Source organism: Lynx rufus, unplaced genomic scaffold, assembly GCF_022079265.1.
Source record: "Lynx rufus isolate CCGP_SWC_20201006 ecotype Redwood Valley unplaced genomic scaffold, mLynRuf1.p SCAF_18, whole genome shotgun sequence".
NCBI classification, from domain to species: Eukaryota; Metazoa; Chordata; class Mammalia; order Carnivora; family Felidae; genus Lynx; species Lynx rufus.
Window position 1 is genome coordinate 5,161,538 of NW_025814832.1, and position 27,486 is coordinate 5,189,023.

The 27,486-nt window shown below is 44.9% G+C and overlaps 1 protein-coding gene across 2 annotated transcripts; it reads left to right on the forward strand.

Moving 5' to 3' along the window:
• Window positions 1-27,444, forward strand: BLTP2 (bridge-like lipid transfer protein family member 2). 2 transcript variants are annotated; one of them, XM_047080727.1, is made up of 39 exons: window positions 4-129; window positions 1,014-1,137; window positions 1,648-1,697; window positions 1,995-2,142; window positions 2,320-2,438; window positions 2,670-2,730; window positions 2,897-3,086; window positions 3,224-3,347; window positions 3,758-3,882; window positions 4,128-4,195; window positions 4,309-4,454; window positions 5,072-5,190; window positions 5,302-5,465; window positions 5,625-5,883; window positions 6,997-7,202; window positions 8,544-9,636; window positions 10,071-10,262; window positions 10,393-10,595; window positions 10,737-10,855; window positions 10,970-11,190; window positions 11,483-11,673; window positions 11,796-11,895; window positions 12,021-12,223; window positions 13,473-13,767; window positions 16,188-16,345; window positions 16,614-16,820; window positions 20,895-20,994; window positions 21,206-21,388; window positions 21,725-21,846; window positions 22,329-22,484; window positions 22,570-22,691; window positions 23,969-24,149; window positions 24,788-24,874; window positions 25,075-25,185; window positions 25,323-25,458; window positions 25,563-25,693; window positions 25,874-25,975; window positions 26,325-26,459; window positions 26,881-27,444. In XM_047080727.1, the coding sequence occupies exons 1-39, from the start codon at window positions 65-67 to the stop codon at window positions 27,061-27,063; spliced, it is 6,699 nt and encodes a 2,232-aa protein (XP_046936683.1). In that variant the 5' UTR covers window positions 4-64; the 3' UTR covers window positions 27,064-27,444. The 2 variants fall into 2 exon arrangements, with proteins under 2 accessions (XP_046936684.1, XP_046936683.1); XM_047080728.1 differs by lacking the exons at window positions 25,563-25,693; window positions 25,874-25,975; window positions 26,325-26,459; window positions 26,881-27,444 and having other exon boundaries at window positions 1-129; window positions 25,307-25,458.
• The last annotated feature ends 42 nt before the right edge of the window (window positions 27,445-27,486 follow it).

The window sequence follows — 27,486 nt, forward strand, 5'->3', positions numbered from 1 at the left end:
AGCCGGCGTGGGGAGGGGGGGCCCGGCAGGGCGGGGGCCAGAGCCAGGCCGGGCCGGGGCCGGAATGCCCCTGTTCTCCGCGCTGGTGGCCTTGCTGTTGGTTACGCTCTGCGCCCTCTTCTTAGGCCGGTGAGGGGATCCCGGCTATAGCGGGCGGGGGCTGGGGAAGGAAAAGAGACTGAGGAGGGGGGGGCGCGCTAGAAGGGCGCGCGGGAGGGGAAGGGGGCTGGGGGGGACGGTGTGCAGGCGGCGGAGGGGGAGGGCCCGAGGAGGGCCGCGGAGGGGTCGCGCGGCGAGGGGAGGGCTTGAGCGGGGGCGTAAGACCCGAGCTGGCGCCGAGGACCTGGGAGTAGGGGAGACTGAGGGAGCGGGCGAGGCCTGAGGAGATGCTGAGGCTCGAAGCTGAATAGGTTGTGTGTGTGTGTGTGTGTGTGTGTGTGTGTGTGTGTGTAGAGGGGCCCCCGCTTGGTGGTCTCTCTTTCTCCCTTCACACACCCCTGAGTGTACCCTTCACCGAGTGCAGAGGGCACCTGCAGCCTCGCCCTAGGAGCCGGAACAGGTCTGGCTGCCCAGGAGAGAACGGCATTTGAGCCGGCCGGGTGTGACCCCACCGCCTTCTCTCTGACACCTGTCTAGAGGGCGGAGACATGGACTGTGTGGGGGAGTATTTGATGGCACATCTGACACAGCTACCTGTACTTCGAATCCTATTGGGGCCTCTTCTTTCTTCATCTGGGGTTCCTAAGGGTTGGAAGGATTGCTTTCTTTGTCCCCAACTTAGGAGGTGGACTGTAGTTTGATTTCATCTGGGTGAAGGGGACACTACAGAATTAGGGTCTTGATCTTTGTGGCTGAGTGTAAGTGACAGAATGCTGTTTTCGGAGACTGGAGAGTTGCCCAGAAGATCCAGCTTTAGGACATGACCTTTTTGCAAGGCCTTCTAGGACCAGCAAAGAATGAGGAAAGCCCAAATTGGGAGAGGGTCCTGTGAACTCACAAGGATTTTTCTGCAGGTGGTTTGTGGTCCGGTTGGCCACCAAGTGGTGTCAGCGGAAGCTGCAGGCGGAGCTAAAGATCGGCTCCTTTTTTTGGATCCAGAATGTCAGCCTTAAGTTTCAACAGCACCAGCAAACAGTGGTGAGTCTTGGGCAACTCCCTGGGTATGTGTGTGGGTGGACCCAGCTGAATTTCAACTTTTTATTACTTTTTAAAAAAATTCTGGGTGACTTTCCTGGTTAGCCCAGCCTTGGCACCCCTTTGCCAAGATGATCTTAAGAGTTAGTTTGGAAACGCTGGGATCAATGCAAGTTGTTGAGTTAAAAATCCTTATAAGGCACAGAGTGTGCAGGGTACAATAAGAAAGATACAGAAGTAAGGACAGAACAAAGATAACAGGAAATAGAAGAGCTTACTGTTCTAATTTAAGAGGGGAAACAGCAACATATCCATGAAAGAGAAATACTAACCCAAGTTGAGCCAATGTCATTGTGAGGAGCAGGATATAGTGCTCAGGAGAGAAGTTGGTGGAAATGGAGTGGAAAATATTTAGTGGAAGGGCTTCCTCCTCGTAGAACTTTTCCTGTCTGTCAAGCTGCTAATGGTTTACCTGGCAGCTAATGTACAAAGCTTTCTCCCACACTGTTTTAGGAAATTGATAGCCTGTGGATTTCCAGCAAACTCCTTAGCCATGATCTGCCGTGAGTACTCGACATCCTTACTCTTCCCTTGGGGAATCTTTTGGAATTGGAGTTTGCAGAATGACATTCTACAGAGGCCTCACAACCCAAGGAGGGGTTTTGCTGATGTCTCCCTCTTCCCCTCCCCTTTAGCCTGCAAGCTGTTATTTCGTGAGACAGATACTGATACCTACTATGAGACTGTTATCCATGATTTGAGCTGTATTTCTAGGGAGGTTGAGAGAGTGAAGGTGAGGGGGGGAGGAGACTGCTAGGGAAGGGTGGACCTGATGATAGTGAGGTTTCTCTTCTGAACAGACGTTATGTGGCATTGTGCTTTGGAGAAGTGCGTATCAGAACGGATCTACAGAAGGTTTCTGGCCTGTTTGCCCCATTTTCTCAGAGCACTGGGGTGCATCAAAAGGAACTGTCCTTTAGTCCATCCTTACTGAAGATCTTCTGTCAGGTGAGATACTTCTCCCAGTTTCCTGGACTGTAGTAGGGATGGCTGGCTTTGTAGTCATGGGTGGATTTTTCCACTCTTTTGGGAACATCATATCAAGAGCTACCTCTTATTCTTTCTCTGTTAGGAGGGAAAGGTAGTGCCTTGATATTAATCATTATTCTTCTTTGCTTCTTCTAGCTGTTCTCCATTCATGTAGATTCTATAAACATCATGGTTCTCAAGGTGGCTACTTCTGAGTCCTTGTGGCACATTCAGATCAGAGAAAGCAGCTTTCTTTTGGACAGTGATGGGAAAAGGTAACCATTGGGTAGAAGAGGGTCAGGTAATTCCATTCTTGTCTTAAAATTGTTTTAGCGTGGGTGAATTTTCTTATTAAGGTGTCAGATTTTCATCCTGTAGCATTTGAGGAGAGGTTGAGATTAGGCACTTCTCCCTGCCTTGTTCCTTTCATCCAGCAAAGCTTGACTGAACTTAAATGGTGAGGAAAGGGGCCAAGTACTCTAATTTTTTTTTTTTTCCTTTTCCAGGCTGAAATGTGAGGTGAGCCTAAATCAGATCAACAGCAAAGTTCTAAAGAGTGGCCAGTTGGTGAGTATGTCATGGTCATTCAGATGCCTTGTTTCCTTCTGGGTGCAAGATACGAAGGAGCTTCTGTGTTCTTATGTGGATTCTCTCAAGGTGGTGTTCCAGACCATTGCATTTTGACCCCAAACTGCCTACTTCTTAACACCTCAGAGGCTTATCCTCCCTGTAGGAGGACACCTGCCTAGCGGAGCTCTCACTGGCCCTAAAGTTGTGTCTAGAGGTGGGCATCAGCAGTCGGCAACTGAAGGTGATCGCTGTGGATATGTGGACACTCCATGCTGAACTGCATGAGGGCCTTTTCCATAGTCAGCTGCTGCGCCAGAGCCCAAGCCTAGCACCCAAACCTGTTCCTTGTTCAGGTAAAGCCCCGGCCTAATATTGGGTATTGGGTTACCCTATTTTATGTGGAAGACGTGGCCAAAGAGGACAGGGCATTTTGGGAATCCTGAGTGTGTTCAGGATTCATTGCTCCTGTGTTATTCATTTATGTTTTCAGAGGTGACAGAGAACTTAGCTGAGCCAGCTCTGCCTGGCCTGTACCTCCTTCAGCAGCTGCCAGACCAGGTCAAAGTGAAGATGGAGATCACAAGTGTGGTGCTATCCATGAACAGTCAAAAGAGGTGAGATCTCTCCTGGCACAGAAGTACAGAGAATGATAACTGGAGCTATATGCTGGGGTCTCTGTAACCAGCCTAGTAGCTGCACTGAGTTTGTCTGTGGGGAGAAAGGGAGTAAGAATGGCATGTATTTCTTTTTTTTTTTTTTTCTTTTTTTTTTAAATTTATTTTTTAATATTTATTTTTGGGAGGGAGAGAGAGACAGAGTGTGAATGGGGGAGGAGCAGAGAGAGAGACCCAGAATCTGAAGCAGGCTCCAGGCTTCAAGCTGCCAGCACAGAGCCTGATGTGGGGCTCAAACTCACGGACTGCGAGCTCATGACCTGAGCCAAAGTCAGACGCTTAACCAACGGAGCCACCCAGTCACCCCAGAATGGCATGTATTTCTGAGCCAGAGTCTGTCTCTCATCCAGGCACCTGAATTGGACACTGAAGCTGCTGCAGTTCCTGTACCACCGTGATGAGGATCAGCTGCCTCTTCGAAGCTTCACAGCAAACTCTGATATGGCACAGATGAACACTGAACTCGTACTGAAAGGTTCACGGGTGGGGATGTCGGTACTGAGAGTACCAGACACTCTTTCCCCTGTGCCCCATTTGGTCTTTTTAGTTTAATATCAGTGTAACTGGAGATGGAGAGGAGAGAACATACTGAGAGAAAATAGCCCCAATTCATGAGTTTGGGTGATAATCTGTTCATCTGCTTGCCTGCCTCTGACCCTCTCCTAGTTTTATGTTTTGTTTCCCCAGTGTTCTCCTCTGATCTGCTCTTTACCCTTACAGATGGGTTGTTGCTGTCCCAGAGCCGCCAGCGCATTGTCTGTCTCAACTCCCTCAAGGCCAGTGTGCAGGTGTGATGACTGTGATACGAAGAATCGTTCCTTTCTCTACTCTCTCCCTGTATCATTGCATTGTGAGCTAATGAGATAAAACCCAAGCCCACAGTTCTGGTATTTATTTTCAGGTGACTACCATCGACCTCCTAGCCTCCCTGGTTTTGAATACTTGCATTATTCATTACCGGCACCAGGAATTCTCTCACTGGCTGCACATGCTAGCACTGGAGACCCAAGGGTCTAGTTCATCTGTTCTTACGCAAAGAAAAAAAAGGTCAGTGTAATCTTTTTCAGCCACCATCTTACCAGGTGGATTCTCAGATTCTTTTGGTCTAAAGTGGCATATTGTGTTAAACGTGTATTTGATTACTTCAGTAGCAATTCTGTTTTATAGATCTTCCCCATTATACTAGGTTCTTTGACGGTAGGATGAGGTCCTTTTTGTTTCTATGTCCTTATTGCTCAGCATAGTGCCTTATTATACAAAATAAACAATTGTTGAACTGAACTTAAATGATCCACAGTGTCTTGTCTGTCTTAGATTTTAAGGTGGTCGGTCATGTCACCTTCCATGGCTTGGAAGAAATGCCCCTTGGTTGTATTAGGTTGAATCATATGATATGCTGATGTCTATATTTGACATTCATATCTGACCTATGAAATGGCAGTCTCATGTGGTTCAACCTAGTAACTGTGGCATTCCTGCAGATTACTGTTGGGAGTAGCAGTAAACAGCAAACTGACAATTTCAGTCTTTTAATTTTCTGGTTGTTTTCCATTCTAAGAATCACAACCAAACTCACCCTGACTTTGGAGAGCTTCAGGTGTCTCCTCCATAATAGGAAGCTGGAATTCTTTCCTTACCAAACAGTGATGTCTGTCCCTTTGCAGAACCTTCCCCCAGATCCTGGCTCCCATTATCTTTAGCACTTCCATCTCCAATGTCAACGTTTCCATTCAGCTTGGTGATACACCACCCTTTGCCTTGGGATTCAATTCCATCTCTCTAGGTAAGGCTCTGGTATGGAAAAGGAGTAAGAATCTGTCCATTAGTGAAGCTGGGCCCACTTGATGGCCACAGTGGTTCCACAGAACTCCTGTCTCCCACCTTCTTTGTTCAGATTACCAGCACCTGAGGCCACAGAGTATCCATCAGCGCGGCGTCCTAACTGTGGACCACCTCTGCTGGCGGGTGGGCAGTGACTCTCACATTCAGCGGGCACCCCACCCACCCAATATGCATGTTTGGGGTGAGGCACTTGTCCTGGACTCCTTCACACTACAGGTAGGTGGGGACTTTGGTGAACAGGAGCCCCATATAGTTTCCTTGTCCTGCCCTGCTTTAGAGCGTGGAGCCCCTTTTTGCCAGAATATGATGCATCAGGGTATTATAGAACTGTGTGTCTGCATGCTCATAATGGGGCTCCCTCTGCTTCTTTTCTAGGGCAGCTATAACCAGCCTTTGGGCCTGTCTAGCACCCAGTCAGATACCCTGTTTCTTGATTGTACGATTCGAGGACTGCAGGTAGAAGCATCAGATACCTGTGCCCAGTGTCTCTCTCGCATTTTATCCTTGATGGACATACAGTCTGGGAAGTCCGCTGTCTCTAGAGAGTCTTCATTTGGGGAATCTGTGTCACTACTGTGGAAGGTGGACTTGAAGGTGGAGGACATGAACTTATTCACCCTTTCTGCCCTGGTTGGTAAGTGGGACAGGAAGTCTGTACCGAAGTGGGTAGTTTCTAACCTAAGCAGATTATGCTGGTTCAGTCTGTGCCTTTTCATTTAATGAAGCTGACTATGTGAATTTTTCTATTCTATTTATTTATTTAATTTTATTTTTTTAATGTTTATTTTTGGGAGAGAGAGCAAGTACATGTGCATGTATGAGCGGGGGAGGGGCAGAGAGAGAGGGAGGCACAGAATCTGAAGCAGGCTCTAGGCTCTGAACAGTCAGCACAGAACCCGACGTGGGGCTGGAGCTCACCAACTGCGAGATGGTGGCCTGAGCCGAAGTTGGATGCTTAACTGACTGAGCCACCCAGGTACCCCATGATTATGTGAAAATTTTCTAAATTAAAGGCATGAGATACTGGAAGGTCTTACACAACTATTGGGTTTCTTGATGTTTCTTAAAGGTCTATAGGAGATATTAAATATTAAGCAAGATTTATTTAAGAAAGGGGGTGGGGGAGAGGGAAAAATGGGTGATGGGCATTGAGGAGGGCACTTGTTGGGATGAGCACTGGGTGCTGTATGTAAGCCAATTTGACAATAAATTGTATTAAAAAAATAAAAAGTCAAATCATTATTAAAAAAAAAAAAGCCTTGAGGCACCTGGGTGGCTCAGTTGGTTAAGTGTCCAACTTAGGCTCAGGCCATGATCTCACAATATGTGAGTTCAAGCCCTGCTTCGGGCTGTCTGCTGTCAGCACAGAGCCCTCTTCTGATCCTCTGTTCCACTCTCTCTCTCCCTCTCCCTCCCCTGCTCAAAAAGAAAATAAACATTTAAAAAAAAAGCCTTGATAGTTGATCAAGAAATTGATTTTTTTTATTTCCGTGTGTGTTTAGTTCTAAAAAGTAACTGGTACGTCTCCGGGCACTTTGTAGCAGTTAGGGAGCTTCTTTGGGTCTGCCAGATTTAGGTAGGTTAATTTAGGAGAGGAAAAGTTTCCCTGAAATATGAGGAATGATCTTAGGGAGGTATGGGTAACACAGAAAGCTAGAGTGGAGGGAATAAATAAGAAAGGAGAGTGAGGGCTGCGGTTGCCATTTGAGAGCTGCGAACCGATGCTGACATGGTTTCTGGATGTTAGGTGCTTCCGAGGTCCGACTGGACACACTGACTATCCTGGGAAGTGCTGAAACCTCCACTGTGGGTGTCCAGGGACTTGTGCTTGCGCTGGTGAAGTCCGTCACAGAGAAGATGCAGCCGTGCTGCAAGGCTCCTGACATCCCCACTCCCGTGCTCAGCCTCTCCATGCTGTCCATCACCTACCACAGCAGCATCCGCTCCCTGGAGGTAATGCTTCCTTGGGGAGGTGGAGTCAGGTTGGCTTCTCCCTAGGCTTAGAGCATTTCCCAGTCTTTTGAGTCTGGTGTGAAACTCAAACTGTGAGAAATAGGACACTTTGTGTTATTCTTTTTGTCCTTGCTTGTTCTGTACATTTTTAACTCTTTATTGTGGGATGTAAAATATACACACAATTAGAACATATGAACTTGTACGTATCCATACCCAGCTTCAGTAATTGCCAGCTTAGGACCAATGTGTTTTAGCTACACTCTGCCATCCACCTCCCGCTCTGGGATTATTTTGAAGCAGACCTATACCAGACGTATAATTTCAACCGTAAACATTTCAGTGCATATCTCTGAAAAATAAGGAGCTTTTTTTTTTTTAAAGATCATGATCTGGTGTTACTTTCCTGAAGCACCCAGCTCATTAAAAGGCTGGAAGGGAGGGGTGCCTTGCTGACTCACTTGCTGGAGCATACATCTCTTGATCTTGAGGTTTTAAGTTCGAGCCCCACGTTGGGTGTAGAGATTACTTAAAAATAAAATCTTTAAATATAAGTAAATAAAAATAAAAGGCTGGAATGGCTCTAAAGATGGAGGCACTGGCAAGTTTTAAGAGGCTTTCCAAGATTTTTCTCCTCAGACTATCGGGTGGACATGGAATCCTCTTAGGAGAGGTGTGGGATATCTTCCTAATTGTCAGGCTTCAGCTTCCCTTGGAAACTGAAGAGTTGCCTTTTTAGAGGCTGGAACTCAAAGGAATTTTTCTGTTCTGGAATTTAAATTTTCTCTGCTTCACTATTCAGAATTGATTTTGTTTTCCAAGCTGACAAGGACTCCCTTCTTTGAGGCATACTTTTGTGTAAATCAATCGCTGTATTGATTTGTGTGGTCAGTCTTTTTTATATTTAAGAATTAAGATGCAATCAATGCATAAAACATTTTCAAATTGATTGTTGCAGTGGTTATTATGCAGAGTGAGCCTGTTATAGAAAAATAACTCATAGACAGAAATATAAAGCCAAATGATTAACTGTCTGCTGTACATAGCTGATATCCTATGGTAGATATTAAAGAATCAACACACATGATCTCTACTCTTGGACAATTTAGAATCCAGTTGAGAATTCAAAAGTGTGAGTGCTCTTACACATGAACAAGAACCGTTAGCTTAGCACATTCGTGCTAAGGGGAACAAGGCAAGGGAGTAACTAATGAGGCTACTCAGGAAATACTTCCTAGTGGAGATGGTTCTTGACCCAGGTGTGCTTGTATAATATTCCCGGTCAGCTCTCCTATTTGGGGATATTGTAACTGACAGATTCTTTTCTCTTGTTCCCTGAAGGTTCAGTGTGGTGCAGGGCTGACCTTACTTTGGAGCCCCCCAGATCACATGTACCTGTACCAGCACATCCTGGCTACCCTGCATTGCCGAGACCTACTAAGAGCCACTCTGTTTCCCGAGACTGTTCCACTCCTTGCACTAGAGACTCCAGAGGCTGCGTCTGAGCCAGAAGGTCATCTCCCTGAGCCATCTCCTCCAAAGCGGCTCCTAAACCTCACACTAGAGGTGAGCACAGCTAAGCTGACAGCTTTTGTAGCTGAGGACAAATTCATTACCCTGGCTGCAGAGAGTGTGTCGCTGAGCAGGCATGGGGGTTCACTGCAGGCTTACTGCCCAGAGCTGGCTGCCGGCTTTGATGGCAATAACATCTTCAACTTCAAGGAGGTGGAAGTACAGCTGCTACCTGAACTGGAGGAGATGATCCTCCACCGGAACCCCTTCCCTGTGCTGCAGACCCTCCGGAACCGTGTTTGGCTCCTGTCCTTGGGATCAGTCTCAGTGGAGTTTCCTTATCAGTACGATTTCTCTCGAACTCTGGATGAGGCTGTGGGAGTTCAGAAATGGCTGAAGGGGCTGCATCGAGGAACTCATGCTCAGGCTTCTCCAAGCCCTGCCCCACTCCCACCGGATCTACTCTTGAAGGTTCAGCACTTCTCATGGGTTTTCCTGGATGACATTTTTGAGGTGAAACTTCGTGATAACTATGAACTGATGAAGGATGAAAGTAAGGAGAGTGCCAAAAGGCTGCAGTTGCTGGATGCCAAGGTGGCTGCCCTTCGGAAGCAACATGGGGAGTTACTGCCAGCCCGCAAAATTGAGGAGCTCTATGCCTCTTTGGAACATAAAAACATCGAAATCTACATTCAGCGTTCCCGTCGTCTCTATGGCAACACACCTATGCGCCGGGCCCTGCTCACTTGGAGCCTGGCGGGGCTAGAGCTGGTAGCTCTGGCAGATGTCTCCTTCCATGGCCCTGAGCGTGTGGTAGAGCAAGTTCAAGAGCTTGATCCAGGCAGCCCTTTCCCTGCTGAGGGAGTAGATCTTGTCATTCAGTGGTGTCGTATGCTCAAGTGCAGTGTTAAGACATTTTTGGGTAAGTAGTACTTCCTTATTTGCAGAGTCTGGTGTTTGCCCTCCCAGCTCCAGGAAGCTCTTTGAGTGGATGCAGAGGAGCTCAGTTATATTGGGAACTCTGGTGGTTGTGGGATGGGTGGAGTGGGATGGGTGGGCTCCTCTTCCCTTTCTTTGTTCCTGAATTTCACCCTGAAACTGCTTGGCTAACATAAAGGGACAGCTAACACAGTCGTCTTCAGGGTTGGTGTACCCCTTGGATCTCAGTGGTATTCCCCTCACCATCTGCTCGGTGTCTCCATGCCCTTTTTCAGCTTTTCTGTCAACTGCCAGCTCTTGTTCTCTCAGTTGACTTTGTTAAATAGCTGGGTAAAAGTAGTGGTGGGGGAGAAAAATGTTTGAGAATATTGAGACAGTCCTCTGAATAGCCATTGTATATCTTCCCTGTAATAACAGTTCGGATAAGAGATTATCCCCGATACCTGTTTGAGATCCGTGACTGGAGGCTGATGGGTCGACTTGTGGGCACCGAGCAGAGTGGTCAGCCTTGCTCCCGGCGGCGTCAGATTTTGCACTTGGGGCTTCCATGGGGTAATGTGGCAGTAGAGAGGAACATGCCCCCACTCAAGTTCTACCACGACTTCCGCTGTGAGTAGAGGAAGGCAGTTGGTTTGGCTGAGGGATGTTGTGGTGGCTAGGATGGGAGATGAGCTGAGGCCCTTCTGGAGTGAAGAAAGAAGTTGTGTAACAACCTGTACCCTTTGCCCCTCTGTCCCAGCGGAAATCTTCCAGTACACAGTGGTATGGGGCCCGTGCTGGGATCCAGCCTGGACCCTGATTAGCCAATCTGTGGACCTCTTGACCAAGCCTTCAGCTGACCCCAGCCCACCCTTGCCCTGGTGGGACAAGAGCCGTCTACTGTTTCATGGGGACTGGCACATGGACATAGAACAGGCAAATCTGCACCAGCTGGCTACTGAGGTGAGGGGTTCCAGAGGAGTTACTAGGATGGTATGGTTGGGGCCTGTGTAGCACATGGTAGGGAGAGAAAAAGGTACTGATTTGGGAGATTTGGAGGATACTTGTATCCAGACCTCACCAAGTTGTTGGGGATGGTTATAGGACCCGTACAACACAACTGAAAATATGCACTGGGAGTGGAGCCACCTGTCTTTTCATTGGAAACCTGGTCAGTTTGTGTTCAAGGGTGACTTGGATGTCAACGTGAGAACAGCTTCTAAGTGAGTGGAGTAATGCCTCAACGGGGTGAGGGACTCAGGTTGGGGGGAGTGGGGAAGGGCCAGGGGGTTGCAAGTGACCAGGGCACTGAGGGCTGGGACTCTGTTGTGAGACAGGTATGATGACTGCTGCTTCCTTCACCTGCCTGACCTCTGCATGACACTGGACCTGCAGTGGCTGTGCCATGGGAACCCCCATGATCACCATGGTGTCACTCTGCGGGCTCCAGAGTTCCTGCCTGAGGTGCCCTTGGGCCAGCTCCATGACTCCTACCGGGCATTCCGCTCTGAGAACCTCAATCTCTCCATCAAGATGGATCTGACCCGGCACAGTGGGAGTGAGGCTTGGGTCTGGGGCAGTGGGAGGAAGGGTTGGGAGGATGGGCTTAAACACCGAGGACTTCAACTTGACCCTTGGGGGAGGGGATAAGGAAAGCAAGGGAGGATTTGGATTAGGACCTTTTCTGAGAGAGAGTTGGTGAAAACAAAGCTTAGATCTTTAAAAGGAATGGGTGTTGGGGATAGTGTGAGGTTGAATGCTGTTTGGATTTTTAAACCTCTAAAAGCTGAAGCTAGCTTTATCTCTGTGTTTTAACCACAGGTAGGAAATGTCTATCCTTTCTTTTGCAGCGATATCCCAGCCCCGGATTCTGCTATATAGTAGTACCCTGCGCTGGATGCAAAACTTCTGGGCAACTTGGACTAGTGTCACAAGGCCTATCTGTAGGGGAAAGCTCTTTAATAACCTGAAACCTAGCAAAAAGAAACTCGGCCAGCACTACAAGCAGCTTTCCTATACTGCACTCTTTCCCCAGCTACAGGTCAGGCTCTGACAGCCCTGGTGACATCTTCAGTTCTTTCCCCTTCCCTCGTTTTCGTGTTTTTTCTCATCTTAATCATCTGATGCCATTCTTTGTTCAGTGTTATGCTCTCTTGTTGCCAGGTGCATTATTGGGCCTCATTTGCCCAGCAACGGGGCATCCAGATTGAGTGCAGTCAGGGCCATGTCTTCACTAGGGGAACTCAGCGGCTTATACCTCAAGGTAAGGTCAAAGACTGCCTTCATTTTTCCTACCCTCTTTGCCCTTCACATTGCTCTTCCCTCTATGTGTCCCACACTGTTCTTCTGTACTGGTCTGCATGGGCTCTGTATGCCTCCTTTTCTCAGCGGGCACAGTGATGCGGCGTCTCATCTCTGACTGGAGTGTGACCCAGATGGTTAGTGACCTAAGTCAGGTGACTGTTCACCTGATGGCTTCACCCACTGAAGAAAATGCTGATCACTGCCTTGATCCCTTGGTAACAAAGACCCACCTACTGAGCCTGTCCTCTCTCACCTACCAACGGCACAGCAATCGCACGGCTGAGGAGGTACCGCCTGACACAGTCTCTTTGCTACCTTATTTTTATCAGTAGGTGTTTTAGTCTGCTGTTACAGGGCTGCTATAACAAAACACCAAAGAATGTGTGGCTTGAACAACAGAAATTTATTCCTGACAGTTCTAGAGGCTGGAAAGTCTAAGATCAGGGGCCAACATAGTCAGATTCTGGTGAGGGCTCTCCTCCTGGCTTGTAGACAGTTGCCTTCGCTGGGTCCTCACATGGCAGGAAAAGAGAGGGAGAGAACACACTCTCTGGTGTCTCTTATAAGGGCACTAATCCCATCACAAGGGCCTCACTCTTGTGACTTCATGGAAACTTAATTACCTCCTAAAAGTCACATCTCCAAATATTATCACATTGGGGATTATGGTCTCAACATATGAATTATGGAGAGGGACACAATTCAGTCCATAGCAGTAGGTTTTAAGCAAAGTCCCGGGTAACGTTTCTAACTGTATTCCAAGTATATATATCATTACTGTCTGATGAACTCACTGTTATCATTTGTATCAGCGTACCTCTTTTTGAATATTCCTTCTCTCCCTCTCCTAAAGATAGTCTCTTGCCTTTCAAGAAACAGTAAAACTTTTTTCCTAGCACCTTCTTTGGTATTTTTTGTTGTTGTTTTTCCTAATTAAGGAAAGATTTTTTATGTTGAAATTTTCTTTTCTTTTTTTTTTTTTTTTTTAATTTTTTTTTCATCGTTTTTTATTTATTTTTGGGACAGAGAGAGACAGAGCATGAACGGGGGAGGGGCAGAGAGAGAGGGAGACACAGAATCGGAAACAGGCTCCAGGCTCTGAGCCATCAGCCCAGAGCCCGACGCGGGGCTCGAACCCACGGACCGCGAGATCGTGACCTGGCTGAAGTCGGACGCTTAACCGACTGCGCCACCCAGGCGCCCCTGTTTTTTTTTTTTTTTTTAAAGTAGGCTTCACACCCAAGGTGGTGCTTGAACTCATGACCCGGAGATCAAGAGTCGTATACACTACCGAGTGAGCCAGCCAGGCACGCCCCATGTGTTGAAATTTTCTAAATCATTGAAATACAGCGGATGTAGTCAGAATGCAATCTAATGCACAAACTAAGACCACTTAGTTTTTCTTTCTCCAGGGTCTTTTCTCCCCCAGAACAGATTTCTTGTTCAACAAGCTTGTTTTCTTGCCTCTGCTTTTGTGGTCCAGGAGAAATAGTGGGAATTTCCATGCTACCTTGTGGTTCTTTTCCTGTTTCTTAGGAGCTCTCTACTCGAGTTGGGGATCCTGCCTTTCATACACACCAGCTGCACTTGGTAGATTTACGGGCTTCCTGGACAACCACCAATCGGGACATTGCCTTTGGTTTATATGATGGCTATAAAAAGGCAGCTGTACTCAAACGTAATCTCTCTACGGAGGCCCTGAAGGGGTTAAAGATTGATCCCCAGATGCCAGCTAAAAAGCCAAAGCAGAGTGTTCTGACCAGTGCCCCAGCCCCACCTCCTGTCAGCACTCCCAGCTTTAGTGGACAGCCTGATAAGGGGTCCTCAGGAGGTAAGCTGGGGGAAATAAGACTTCATAGAGTTAGGTGTAGGATATGTGCATAGGATTGAACAAGAACTGGGAGGACTAAATCATGGCTGGTTCCATCTAGATATAGAGATGAAAACTATTCTTTTTCCATAGTAGGTCACCTCTGACTTACATAGCCGTGATATAGGGGCATTTAAAGGGTGTCATCCTGTGGGAAGGAGGAGAGGATCATGAAGGAGTGATGGGGCCAGAACGGGATGAGTAAGGGAGAAAAATGATTAAAGAATTGTTATGTGGTTTGATGAATTAATTTGTTCAGTTAACAAATATTGAGTACTTAACAGGCGTAAAGCACTGTGCTGGGTTCAGTGAGAGATGTAAAATGAATGACATTCTACTTGCCTCAACAAGTTTATCATCTCTGGATGAGCTTAGTTCATTCATTCACTCCCAATCACTCATTCATTCATAGATTCATTTTAGCTTATTGTGGGTTTATAATGTACCAGACATAACCCTAGACGTTAGGGATATAAAAATGAGGAGAAGCTCAGAAACTAATAGACATGTAAATTATTATTTCATTATGAAAATGCTTTTTAAGAATGTTTAAGAAGAAAGTATTTAAATCAGCATAGGGAAATCTAGAAAAGCTTCCCAGAAAAGATCATTGAGATGGGCCTTAAAAAATAAATAAGAGTTCGGCAGGCAAGAAAAGAGGAGAGGGCATTTTAAGGAGAGGGAATAAGTATAGAGGAATGCAAGTTCGTGGTAAATTTAAGAACAAGGTGGAAAGTGATATCAAAAGAAATCAAAAGAGAAAAAAGTATATGGGAGTTCTTGACTGGAATGAAGGAGGGAGTGCAATCAGGGAAAGGTTTATCGAGGAAAGTAGCATTTGAGCTGGACCTTGAAGGCTGAGTATGGTTTGAACCTGTGGAAATGGGGAGGAAAGGCATTCAAGGCATCCTGAATAGGAGTAGATTTGGTAAGGCTCCGTATGTTCAAAGGAGAGCGAACAATCTGTTTCAATTGGCATAGAGAGTAACTAAGGCGAGGAGCGAGGGAAGATCCTGGAAAGGAAAGCTGCACATAGACCATCACAGGTAGACCATCACAGGTCTTTTATACAAGGCTAAGGAGTTTTTGGTCCTTATTCAGTAGACAGTGGTGAACTACTGAAAGTTTTTGAATGGGGATGTGTCATCATGAGACTTTACTTTTAGGAAGATAAATCTAGCAGTGCTGTGGAGGAGGACTGGAGAGGAGAAACTGGAGGTGGAGACACAGATAAGGAAACTATTATGGTGTCCCAACAACATGTAATGAGGGCCTGAACTTGGTAGAGGCAGTGGGAATGGAGATGAGGGGATGGGTAGAAATGTTATTGTACTAAGAAATTTGACAACTGGTTGGAAGAAAGAGTTAAGATAGAAAGCAATAATGACTGAGGCTTTGAGCCTGGGACTAGCATGATGGTAACAGTAATATCAGAGATAGGAGAGCCAGAGGATACTAAATACTAAAGAAGTTCGGGGAGGAACAGGGTTGTTGAGTTCAGATTTGGACATGCTGAGTTTGTGGTGCAAGTAGTACATCTAGGTAATGTCTAACCAACAGCTGGAAATGAGGATCTAAAAGCTTAGTACTAGAGGTGAAGACTTTGAGAGTTTCAGCATAGAGCTAAAAGTTAATCCCAAGTAGATAATAATAGTTGCTTACTGTGTGGCAGGTACTCTGCAAAATACTTTTATATGTTACTGCATTAAATTCCCTCAACAACCTTATGAGATAGTTATTATTATTTTACAGACAAGGGGACTGAGACACAGGTTAAAGCAAGCTGCTGAAAGTCACAATCGAGTAACTGGCAGAGATAGGATCTTAAATACAGGCAGACAAGTCTGATTCTGGATGCTGCTAACCATAACACTCTGTTAGACAAACTCATTAGAAGAAAGAGGAAGAGAAGGGAACCCGAGGAGATACTTATTTCTAAGACACGGGAGAAGAGGATTTAGAGGCATAATCGTAGGAAGCAGTAGAGCTATGAGAACACAGTGGCACTAATGGCAAAGGAGTGGTTTCATATGGAAAGGAGTGGTCCACAAACAACATTTAAAATAATATAAAATGAAAAATATAAGGAACAAAATGAGAAGAAAGATCCTAGAGTAATCAGAGGTTGATATACCTAAGAGAAAAAAATGCTGCTATTATATAGCGCTCTTGGGAATCTGTTATTTTTGTTAAAATTGAGGAAATGAAATGACAACCCTTATTTTGCCCTCAGAGATCAAGGAGGGGAGTGGGTGGGCTGGAGTTGCAGGTTGGAGAGAGTATTTTCTAGAGAAATTGAAGGAAGATTGGTTTGGCCCTAGATGTATTGCCCATATTCCTTTGAGACTGTGACTTTCTTCCACTTCCTATTTCTCTGCCAGGTGCCTACATGTTGCAGAAGCTGATTGAAGAGACAGACAGGTTTGTAGTGTTCACAGAAGAGGAATCAGGTGTGAGTGATCAGCTGTGTGGCATCGCTGCCTGCCAGACGGATGATATATATAACCGAAACTGCCTTATTGAGCTGGTTAATTGCCAGGTAACTTCTCTTTACCAGAGCACCCCAGCATTGGGCTAGATCCTAATCATATGTGTTCACCTTCTCCCAGCGCCAAATAAGAATGGGCAGATAGAGCTCCAAACAATTATTCCTTCCACCAGGTATCCAGGATAATCCTTCCATTTCTAAAACCATAGTGTAAGCCAGAATTAGATCCAGCTGCATTCATTGATACAATCCTTTCACTGACCTTCTCATCTTCCCTGGTGGCCCTTGTGCTATGATTCTGCTCCTGTCTATGGCATAGATGGTTCTTCGTGGAGCGGAGACAGAAGGCTGTGTCATTGTGTCAGCTGCCAAAGCTCAGCTGCTGCAGTGCCAACACCATCCAGCCTGGTATGGTGACACATTGAAGCAAAAGACATCCTGGACTTGCCTACTGGATGGCATGCAGTACTTTGCCACCACTGAAAGCAGCCCCACTGAGCAGGATGGCCGACAGCTCTGGTTAGAGGTTAGTCAAATACAGGAATTGCAGGCAGTCTCTGATTTGTGGTCTGTGAGCACATAGTGCTTTTTTCTTTTTTTTTAATCTCTTGCTGTTCTTTTTTATTGTGAGGGAAATTCTTGTTTCCCAGCACTAGAATAAAATGGGTTGGAACTTTTTTACGTTTGAGAAGATTGCTGACCTCTGCTAATAAATCACACTAATCAGCAGGCAGCCAAGAGAACAGGCAGTAAGCCTGAGAACTTTAGATAAATTCTTTATCTGTCCTTTCTCTGATTTCTCTTAAGAAGATGTTTGATTAGTTTCAGCAAAGCAGTAAGGTTGAATACAAGGACTGCTTGTCTAGGACTCAGGTTATGTGAGTTCTAATGCCACCTTTGCTGTTATAGTAGCCATGAGCCTTTGGGCGAGTCACCTTTATTTACTTTGCTTAAGTTTATCTATTTATTTTGAGAGAGAGAGATGAGAGCAGGGGAGGGGCATAGAGAGAGGGAGAGAGAATCCCAAGCAGGCTCTGCGTTGTTAGTGCTGAGCCCGATGTGGGGCTCAAACTCACAGCTCTGAGACCATGATCTGAGCTGAAATCCAGAGTCAGAGGCTTAAACTGACTGAGCCACCCCAGAGCCCCAAGTCGCCTTTATTTGTAAAATTGAGTTAATACTTCCCCCTCACAAGATTGTTGAAAGGATCAAGGGTGAGAAACTGCTTTGAAAAATACAAAGCTTCATTTAGATGGAAAATAATTACACCATTTTTAAAAAGTTATGTCAGAGGAGGTCTAAGTGTGTCAAGATAGCATTTTGTTAGATGGTGGAATTATGAGCAGTTGGCAGGGACTAGGCTATAGATTTTCTTTTCAGTGTAGTAAAACTGAATTTGCTCTATAATTTCTAGGATATTCTCCCAGAGTAATAGGAGATCTAATAGTTATAAGATGTACCTAATACTCAGCATTGTTACTTCTTAACCGGTGTGAAGTGTCCACATTGTGCTGGGCATGGTACACCCAAATGAGTTACTGGATCCAGCTACATCTTTAAGGACCAATAGGATAACTTCATTTACCATTCTCCTCAGTGGGGAAAAAGCTAATCCCTTTTCTGTCCTCCCTGCCTGGTGCTTCTTACTCCAACAACCTTAGGGCTCAATCTAAGCAACCTCAGGTGTAATTACACACAAGGTAATCATTTAATCAGATGTCAAGCCAAGTAAGGGTCAAGTTATTGGTACTATGAGAGGTCATGCTGATATATTACATCTGTGATTCAGGCAAGCAGTGCTCTTTACCACTAATCTCAGGAGGTAGGCATAGAAGGTATACTCAGGCAGAGGTGGGCAGGATGAGCTATGCAAGATCTCTAGCATTTTCCGGGCCTCTGCTTCTTTTAGGCATGCCCTCTTTTACATGTGAACCCTTTTTTTCCTCAGGCTGTGATATTAGCATTAGAGTAGAATATCCTAGGGGTTTTTTTGTTTCTTTAATTGAAGTATAGTTGACATATTAGTTTCAGGTGTACAACATAGTGACTTGACAATTACAAACATTATAAAATGCTCACCAGGGTAGTTACCATCTGTCACCATATAAAATTATTACAGTATTATTGACTATTTCCTGTACTGTACTTTTCATCTCTGAGTTATTTTATATCTGGAAGTATGTACCTTTTAATCCCCTTGATTTATTTCAACTATTCCTCCCACCCTCCTCCCCTCTGGCAACCACCAGTTCTTTATGGGTTTATTTCTGTTTTTGTTGTTTCTTTTTTACATTCCCCATATAAGCGAAATCGTATAGGATTTATCTTTGTCTGTCTGATTTTACTTGGGATAATACCCTTAGGTCCATCTGTATTGCCCAAAATGGCAAGATTTTATTCCTTTTTATGGCTAGTAGTATTCCATTGTGTATATATAAAATACGTCTTTATCCATTCATCTGTTGAAGGACATTTAGGTTGCTTCTGTATTTTGGCTATTATAAATACACATAATAAGCATTAAATATAGGGCTTTTCGAATTAATGATTTCATTTTCTTCAAATAAATACCCAGAAGTGGAATTATTAGATCGTATGGTACTTCTGTTTTTAGTTTTTTGAGGAATCTCAGTATTGTTTGCCAGAATGGCTGCACCAATTTACATTCCTGCTAACGTTGCACAGTTTCCCTTTTCTCATCGTCCTTGCCAACATGTGTTCTTTCATTTTGATACTAGCCATTTTACTGTGAAGTGGCTTTGATTTGTATTTCCCTGATGATTAATGAATTTGAGCATCTTTCCATGTGTCTGTTAGCCCATCTGTATGTCTTCTTTTGGAAAAATGTCTACTCGGGTCCTCTGCCCATTTTTAATTGGATTAATGTGTTTTTTTGGGGTTTTTTTGGTGTTGAGTTGTAGGAGTTCCTTATGTATCATTTGCAAATATCTTCTCCCTTTCAGTAGGTTGTCTTTTCGTTTTGCTTATGATTTCCTTCACCGAGTTTGGTGGGAGTACTTTGATCTTGCCTTTCCCATATGAAATTTTTTGTGACTTGGCAGATCTGCTTATGGTCTTCATATCACTCATTCTACTATTCACTTTGACTTCAGCTTGGCAGAGAGACTCAAAAGAATTCATTCCCTTTACCCCATGGGCAACAGTGTCAGAGTGGTTGTCTGAAAACAGAAAACAGCAAAACCACAATTGCATGAATATCAAAGTGGGTGGGAAAGTCACTGGTTTTGATGAAATTTTTTGTGCTTGACAGGATTGACTTTTTCCTCAAAAAAATTTTTTTTATTGTGGTAAGATATAAAATTTACCATTTTAACCATTTTTTAAGTTTATTTATTTATTTTGAGACAGAGTGTGAGCAGAGGAGGGGCAGAGAGAGAGAAGGAAAGAGGGAATCCCAAGCAGGCTCTATGCTGAGCGCAGAGTTCGATGTAGGGCTTGATCTCACAACTGAGATCGTGACCTGAGCTGAAATCAAGAGTTGGATGCCACCCCTGGTTTTAACCATTTTTAAGTGTAAAGTTAAGTTTGTATTAAATACATTCATAATGTTGTTCAACCATCACCACCATCCATTTCCCTAACTCTTCATCTTATAAAACTGAAATTATACCCATTAAACAATAACCTCCCTTCCCCTTTCCAGTCCTCAGCAACCACCATTCTACTTTCTGTCTCTATGATTTTGGCTGTTCTTAAGTACCTTGTATAAGTGGAATCATACAGCATTTGTCTTTTTGTGACTGGTTTATTTCACTTCCTATAATCTCTTCAAGGTTTGTTCGTGTTGTAGCATCTTCCTTTTTAGGATTGGATTCTGTTGTATGTACAACAAATTGCTTATCCATTTGTCTATCAGTGGATACTTGGGTTGCTTCCATATTTTAGCTATTGTGAATAATACCATGTGAACATGGGTGTACAAATCTCTTCAAGACCTTGCTTTCAGTTCTTCTCAGTATATATCCAGAAGTGGAACTGCTAGGTCACATAGCAAAAATTCTATTTTTAATTTTTTGAGGAATTGCCATACTGTTTCCATAGTACCATTGTACCATTTGACATACCCCAACAGTGCACAAGAGTTCCAATTTCTGCACATCCTTGGCAACACTTTTTTTTTTTTTTTGATTGTAGCCATCCTAATGGGTGTGAGGTGGGATAGGATTTTTTTTTTAATGTTTATTTATTTATTTTGAGAGCACAAGTGGGGAAGGAGCAGAGAGAGAGAAGGAGACAGAATCCCAAGCAGAGCCTGATGTGAGGCTTGATCCCAAGAACTGTGAGATCATGACCTGAGCTGGTATCAAGAGTCACTTAACTGACTGAGCCACCCAGGTGCCCCCAGATAGGATATGATTTTAACCTAGCTTGCTTTTCTGGTCTCAGGCCTGCAGGCATGTAACTCATCTGGGTTTGGAGAATTTAGGTGGTGGGCCAGGAGGGAGTCATGTATGTCTTCTACCCTGGGAGATCCTTCAAGCTGTTCCAGGCAGTGGAAATTTAGATAGTATTACTTGCATCATAATCATCTGTGTCCCAGTTGGCTAGGAGTTAAAGGTGCCTGTATCTCTGTCTTCAGGTAAAGAATATTGAGGAGCACCGGCAGCGTAGTCTGGACTCTGTGCAGGAGCTGATGGAGAGCGGGCAGGCAGTGGGAGGCATGGTTACCACCACCACAGGTCAGCTCTCCCTTATTCCCCATCATGTTGTTAGGTGTGCATTTTCTTACATACTCTTAAAATTAACATATGCTGGAATAGGACCATTTTGTTTTAGGCTAGGGGGAAAGCAAGTGTCTGGAGTTCCCTAAACATCACATATGGCTGGGAGGTTCTCACAATACCTCCATTGAAAATGTCTTTCTCTTATCTCTTTCCCACCTCTTCCCAGATTGGAACCAGCCAGCTGAGGCGCAACAAGCCCAGCAAGTCCAACGGATCATTTCACGCTGTAGCTGCCGAATGTACTATATTAGTTACAGCCATGACATTGATCCTGAGCTGGCAACTCAGATTAAGCCACCTGAGGTTCATGAGAACCAGGAAAAGGAAGATCTCCTAAAGAAACAGGAAGGTATTCAGGGCTTGAAAGGCTTTTAGAAGGGAACTAGAGAATTTTTGAAAGTAGCTATTTCCTTAGTGGTTTTGAGTTAGTAGTGTTATTAGAAGTCCCACTGTGCCCTGGGCATTAACACTTTCACTTTGCTCTACATTGTGTAAGTTCTACTATAAGAGAATAAACTGGACTGTTGGAGGGAACTGGGATGAATGGATATTGTTTAATTCTAAAATAAGAAAACCTATTTCTACCCATGAGCATCTCTCACTAATACCAAATATGGGTTAGAAGATGGGGTCGATATTTAGAGAGAAACTTGAGTTTCTTACCTAGCTGCTATCAATTACCTAGGAGCTGTGGATACCTTCACCCTTATTCATCATGAGCTGGAAATCTCCACCAACCCGGCTCAGTATGCCATGATCTTAGACATCGTCAACAACCTGCTGCTCCACGTAGAACCTAAGCGGAAGGTGAGCATGGGCCCTAATAGAATGCCAGTTAACCTCACAGGAACTGACAGACCTTGTGCTTTATTTGGGGTCCAGTAAGAAAAGCCATGCTTCAAACTGAAAAAGGACCTTGTGGTGAGTACATCCTGTGTTAGTCAATAGCAGCAGTTGAAATTGTCTAGAAAAGGTCTGAGTGTTTCTGAGACTGCAGAGCTTGTTTATGTGTGGTTTTTCTTGGTCAGTTCTCCGCTGAGTCACTTTAATACCTCTAAAAACAGTAACTGGTCCCCACTATCACCTCTATCCCTACCCTGTGGCACTGGCTTATTGTGAAATCTTTATGTCTTCTGCATTGGCCTACCCTTTATGCTTGCTACTAATGGTAACAGATACAAGTAAGCTTTCCAGAAGAGGTCCCTGTTTCTTGTTCCTTTCTGTATTTCACCTTACTACAAGACATGTCTATCCAGAAACCTTGCTCATTTCCTTTTCCATTCCTTCAGGAGCATAGTGAGAAGAAGCAGCGAGTCAGGTTCCAGCTTGAGATCTCTAGCAATCCTGAGGAACAGCGCAGCAGCATATTACACTTGCAGGAGGCCGTGCGGCAGCATGTGGCCCAAATACGGCAGCTGGAAAAGCAGATGTATTCTATCATGAAGGTAGTCACCAGGGCAGTTTGAGGAGAGGGTGTTCTCCTAGGACAAAGGAGATCTCCTCTCAGTTTCTCCTGCCTTGGCTCCCTAGTCTTTGCAGGATGACAGCAAGAATGAGAACTTGCTTGACCTGAACCAAAAGCTTCAGTTGCAGCTAAACCAGGAGAAGGCCAACCTACAGCTGGAAAGTGAAGAGCTGAATATCCTCATCAGGTGCCATAGCATCCTTTCCCTGCCCTTTTCTAGTGCCCCAGCTGGAATTGATTTCTCTTCCTTGCTTTAGATCTATTGTGCATTATCAAAGGCTGATGTAGATTTGGGCACTTCCCGAATGAGCGTTGCTGGTCTTGGCCAAGAGATTGAGAACTGGAGAGCCCCTGCTTTGGCTCCTCATTAGAGTACCTCCTGGGAAAGGAGAAAATCAGCTCAGAAAGATAGCTTTTGTGGCCCTGGTGCTATGCAGGTGAACTGAAAATAAAATATCTTGGAAGTTGGTCAGTAAGGAGCACAATTGCAGATACAATTGTAGGGCTTTATTAGTGGGCAGAGATTACTTTATTAAGAAGCACCTGGAGGGCACTTGGGTGGCTTAGTCGGTTGAGTGTCCAACTTTTGACTTTGCCTCAGGTGATAATCTCACAATTCCTGAGTTTGAGCCCCACGTCGGGCTCTGAACTGACAGCGGGGAGCCTGCTTGGGATTCTGTCTCTCCCTCTCTCTCTCTCAAAATATACCAAAAAAACCCAAAATAAAACCTTGGAAAAAAAAAAAAGCAGCACCTCTATGGCTCAGTCAGTAGAGCATGTGACTCTTGATCTCAGGATCATGAGTTCAAGCCCTATGCTGGGTGTGGAACTTACTTTTTTTTTTTAACATGGTTAGCATGTGACATGCGCATATATATATACGTGTGTGTGTGTGTGTATACACATATATACATATATGTGTATATATATTTTTATAATTTATTGTCAAATTGGCTAACATACAGTGTGTGAAGTGTGCTCTTGGTTTTTGGGGTAGATTCCCATGGTTCACCACTTACATACAACACCCAGTGCTCATCCCAACAAGTGCCCTTCTCAATGCCCATCACCCATTTTTCCCTCTCCCCCACCCCCCCATCCACCCTCAGTTTGTTCTCTGTATTTAAGAGTCTCTTATGGTTTGCTTCCCTCCCTCTCTGTAACTGTTTTTTTCCCTTTCCCTTCCCCCATGGTCTTCTGTTAAGTTTCTCAAGATGGGTGTGGAACTTAAGAAAAAACAACAACAACAACAACTGTGGAATTGAAAAATTTGAAAGATAGGATTTATTCTCCCATGGCCCAGGGTGTGAGGAGCATGAATCCAGTGAAAAAAAATAGGGAATAGCTGTCCCAAAATAGGTCCATCTCTGGGTTTACCTCCTGCATCATTCTAGAGCATTCTACCCCACCCCCAACCCAAATGCTGTTACCCTTATTGGCTTTGGCCCTCCTGTCCATTTATAGGTGTTTTAAGGATTTCCAATTGCAGCAGGCCAATAAGATGGAGTTGCGAAAACAACAAGAAGATGTGAGTGTAGTTCGTCGCACTGAGTTCTACTTTGCTCAGGCACGATGGCGTCTGACAGAGGAAGATGGGCAGCTAGGAATTGCTGAACTGGAGCTGCAGCGGTTCCTCTACAGCAAGGTATCGGGTATATACAGTCACATAAAGGCAGCTGTATTGAGAGACATTGACCTATCACAGGAGTCTTAACTCGGAGAAACAAAGAGGCTAATTATTATATGATTACTAATGCTGGTATTAATGGTTATTAATGATGATACATGAGCAGAGTTCCCTTTAGACGTAGTTGTTTGTAATATTAAATAATACAGATATAGATGAGCTTGATCAAATGCTTCTTTCATTGAATAAGATTATCCCTAGAAATATGGCCCAGAAAGAAGTAATCTTCCAATACCAGCTTGGAATAGAATTAATTCTATACTGACATTCAGCTTTCCTGCAATAAATGGAGGAGAAGACATGATTCATTATTCCACACTCCTTCCCCCTGGGAGTTTGGAAATGAGTGAGACCATTTTTGACTATCACAGTAATTGGGAAGGATTACTGGCACTTAGTGCTCTTGTTAGTAGTGTCCATGAGAAACACTGGATTAAAGGGTGAATTGACTGTATGGAGATGAAAGGGATACCAAAGGTTGGGGTTAAACATATGGAGAACCTGAAAACAGGATATGTAGCAATTCTCTAGCAAGCTCCTGAGAAAGACTTATAATAGTGTGTGGGGTGGGGTTGGGGGGCAATCTGTCTTTATAGGTGAATAAGTCTGATGACACAGCAGAACATCTTCTGGAATTGGGCTGGTTCACTATGAACAACCTCCTCCCCAATGCCGTCTATAAGGCAAGTCTTATTTCCCCATTCCTGCCCCATTCTCATGCTTCCTAACACAGGGCATTTGTAATGGCCCTTCCCCATAAACCCACTAAGGGAAATACTGTGGTGATCTGAGAGGTGAAAGCTTGTCTAGCTTAGCAAGACTGTTGCTTTTCCTCTTAGTCTGCAGGGATTTGTGGGTAGATTTATCACTCTTTATCTTACAGGTAGTCCTACGGCCCCAGAGCTCCTGCCAATCTGGGCGACAGCTAGCCCTCCGCCTTTTCAGCAAAGTCCGGCCCCCTGTTGGGGGTATTTCTGTTAAGGAACACTTTGAGGTTAGTAAACAGTCCTTTGGGGACCCAGGAACAAAGGGCACTCAAAAGCTATGTGTGTGTCAATGTTACATTAGGGGTAGGTAAACTGAGGGATGATGTCTGAGCTTAATTGCTTCTTCAGCCTTTTTCCTCTTTAGGTAAATGTGGTGCCTCTCACCATCCAGCTGACACACCAGTTCTTCCATAGAATAATGGGCTTTTTCTTTCCTGGCCGAAGCGTAGAAGATGATGAGGTTGGTGATGAAGAAGATAAGTCCAAACTGGTGACTACTGGTGAGAACTTTTATGGTGGAGATCCGGAAGACTGGGGTAGCAGCCTCAGAGATAGCTGAAGCTTCAGAAAGAGGACAACAGCTGGTGTGCTTGCTTTTTCATAGGAATACCAGTGGTTAAGCCTCGGCAGCTGATTGCAACAGATGATGCAGCACCACTGGGCCCTGGGAAGGGTGTTGCACAAGGCTTAAATCGGAGTTCTGGTGTCAGAAGATCATTTCGGAAAGTACCTGAGGTACCAGACATGTCCCTAATGACAGAAAGATGGAAGAATCCTAGGGTTCTGTTTGGGTCAGCTGAAGATTTCTTCTGTTTCCTGAGTCTTTTCCAGGGATGAAAGGAGATGGAGATGTTTGGGGTTCTAAGTTTCTTCTGATGGTTTCAAGAACTCATATTCGTTTCCTGCCTTTCCTAGCACCCTGTGGATGATATTGACAAGATGAAAGAGCGAGCTGCCATGAACAACTCCTTCATCTACATAAAGATTCCACAGGTTCCTCTCTGTGTCAGCTACAAGGTCTGCTCCTCCCTAGTACTTTCTAGAACAGGGCGGGAAGAGAACCAGATAAGATCAGAGATTAAAATTAGGCACGACAGTCTAAATTGTGAAGATGGTCTTTGGGTAATAATCTGCTGTTCCCTCTGCTGCCTTCAGGAGTCAGTACTGTTACAGGATGAGGTAAAGGGAAATCAGTATCTTTAGATTGCTGCTGCAGGAAAGTGCTAGACTTGGGACTCAAGTATTAGATTGGACTGTGTGTTCACTTCAGCAGCACATACATTAAAAAAGTATTAGCTTTGGACTAAAAATGGCAGCTGATCTTTTCGCTCTTCTTTTCTCTCCCCTCTCCCTCCTTCTCTTGCAGGGTGAGAAGAATAGTGTGGATTGGGGTGACCTTAACCTTGTGCTGCCCTGTCTGGAGTACCACAACAACACATGGACATGGCTAGACTTTGCCATGGCTGTCAAGAGGGACAGCCGCAAAGCCCTGGTTGCCCAGGTATCCTGCCAGAGTTCGTGGCTGTTTGGTTAGCAGGGGCTGACAAACAGGTCCTGTGCTCAGGAGCATTTCATTGTAGGACATATGTAGGACAAGTAGCCTTGGCAACGGGCAGGTGAATGAAGTGAGCAACTTCTATCCCTGCCCTCTCCATGACTTTGGTCAGATGTTTAAATGGTTACACTTACATATGTTAACTGCTGTTGAGTTTTAGGGAACTGAGGGCTGATGCAACTTCAGGTTTAGAATAGGTTCTAATTAGACTGTAAGCTTCTTGAAAGCAGAGATCATTTTATAATTTGAATTGCCACATTGTGCCTTCATGTAAGCTTAACAAATCTTTTTTGACTTGGTTCACAGTGATTTATTCTGCCTGTTCCACTAATATTTACCTTCCCTTTTACTCCTCTCAACCTACCAGGTAATCAAAGAGAAGCTAAGGCTGAAGCCTGCAACAGGGTCTGAGGTCCGGGGAAAGCTAGAAACTAAATCAGATCTCAACATGCAACAGCAGGAAGAGGAGGAGAAAGCCCGACTCCTCATCGGTTTAAGTGTGGGCAACAAGAACCCTGGCAAGAAGTCCATCTTTGGCAGGCGCAAGTGATCCAGCATGCAAGAGTGGCTGCAGTACAGGATCTGACTTTGGCTCAGGCCCCAGGGACTTGTGGGGTGGGAGGCGCTTCCCCTCATCCATCAGGATTTGTGGTGGTCAGGAGCTCACAGGGTACTGTGGAGAGAGGCACTGCTCTTTTAGCAGCTGGCCTGTTCCCTGCAGAACACGGTGGATAATAATGCTGAGTTCTACCTCACACTGATCAGCAGGGCCAGAGAGGCATCAAGAGAGCAAGACCCAGGGATTGGGCCCAGGATCAGGATCTGGTTCCCTTGGGGCCAACTGAAAGGGTGGGAGGGACAGTTCTGATCAAGTGTGATAAATTTTTATAGACCTATATATAAATATATACATATATATTTCTAAGTGTAACTGCTCTCCCTCTGTGCCAGAAAGTTGAGGGGAGGATCCGCT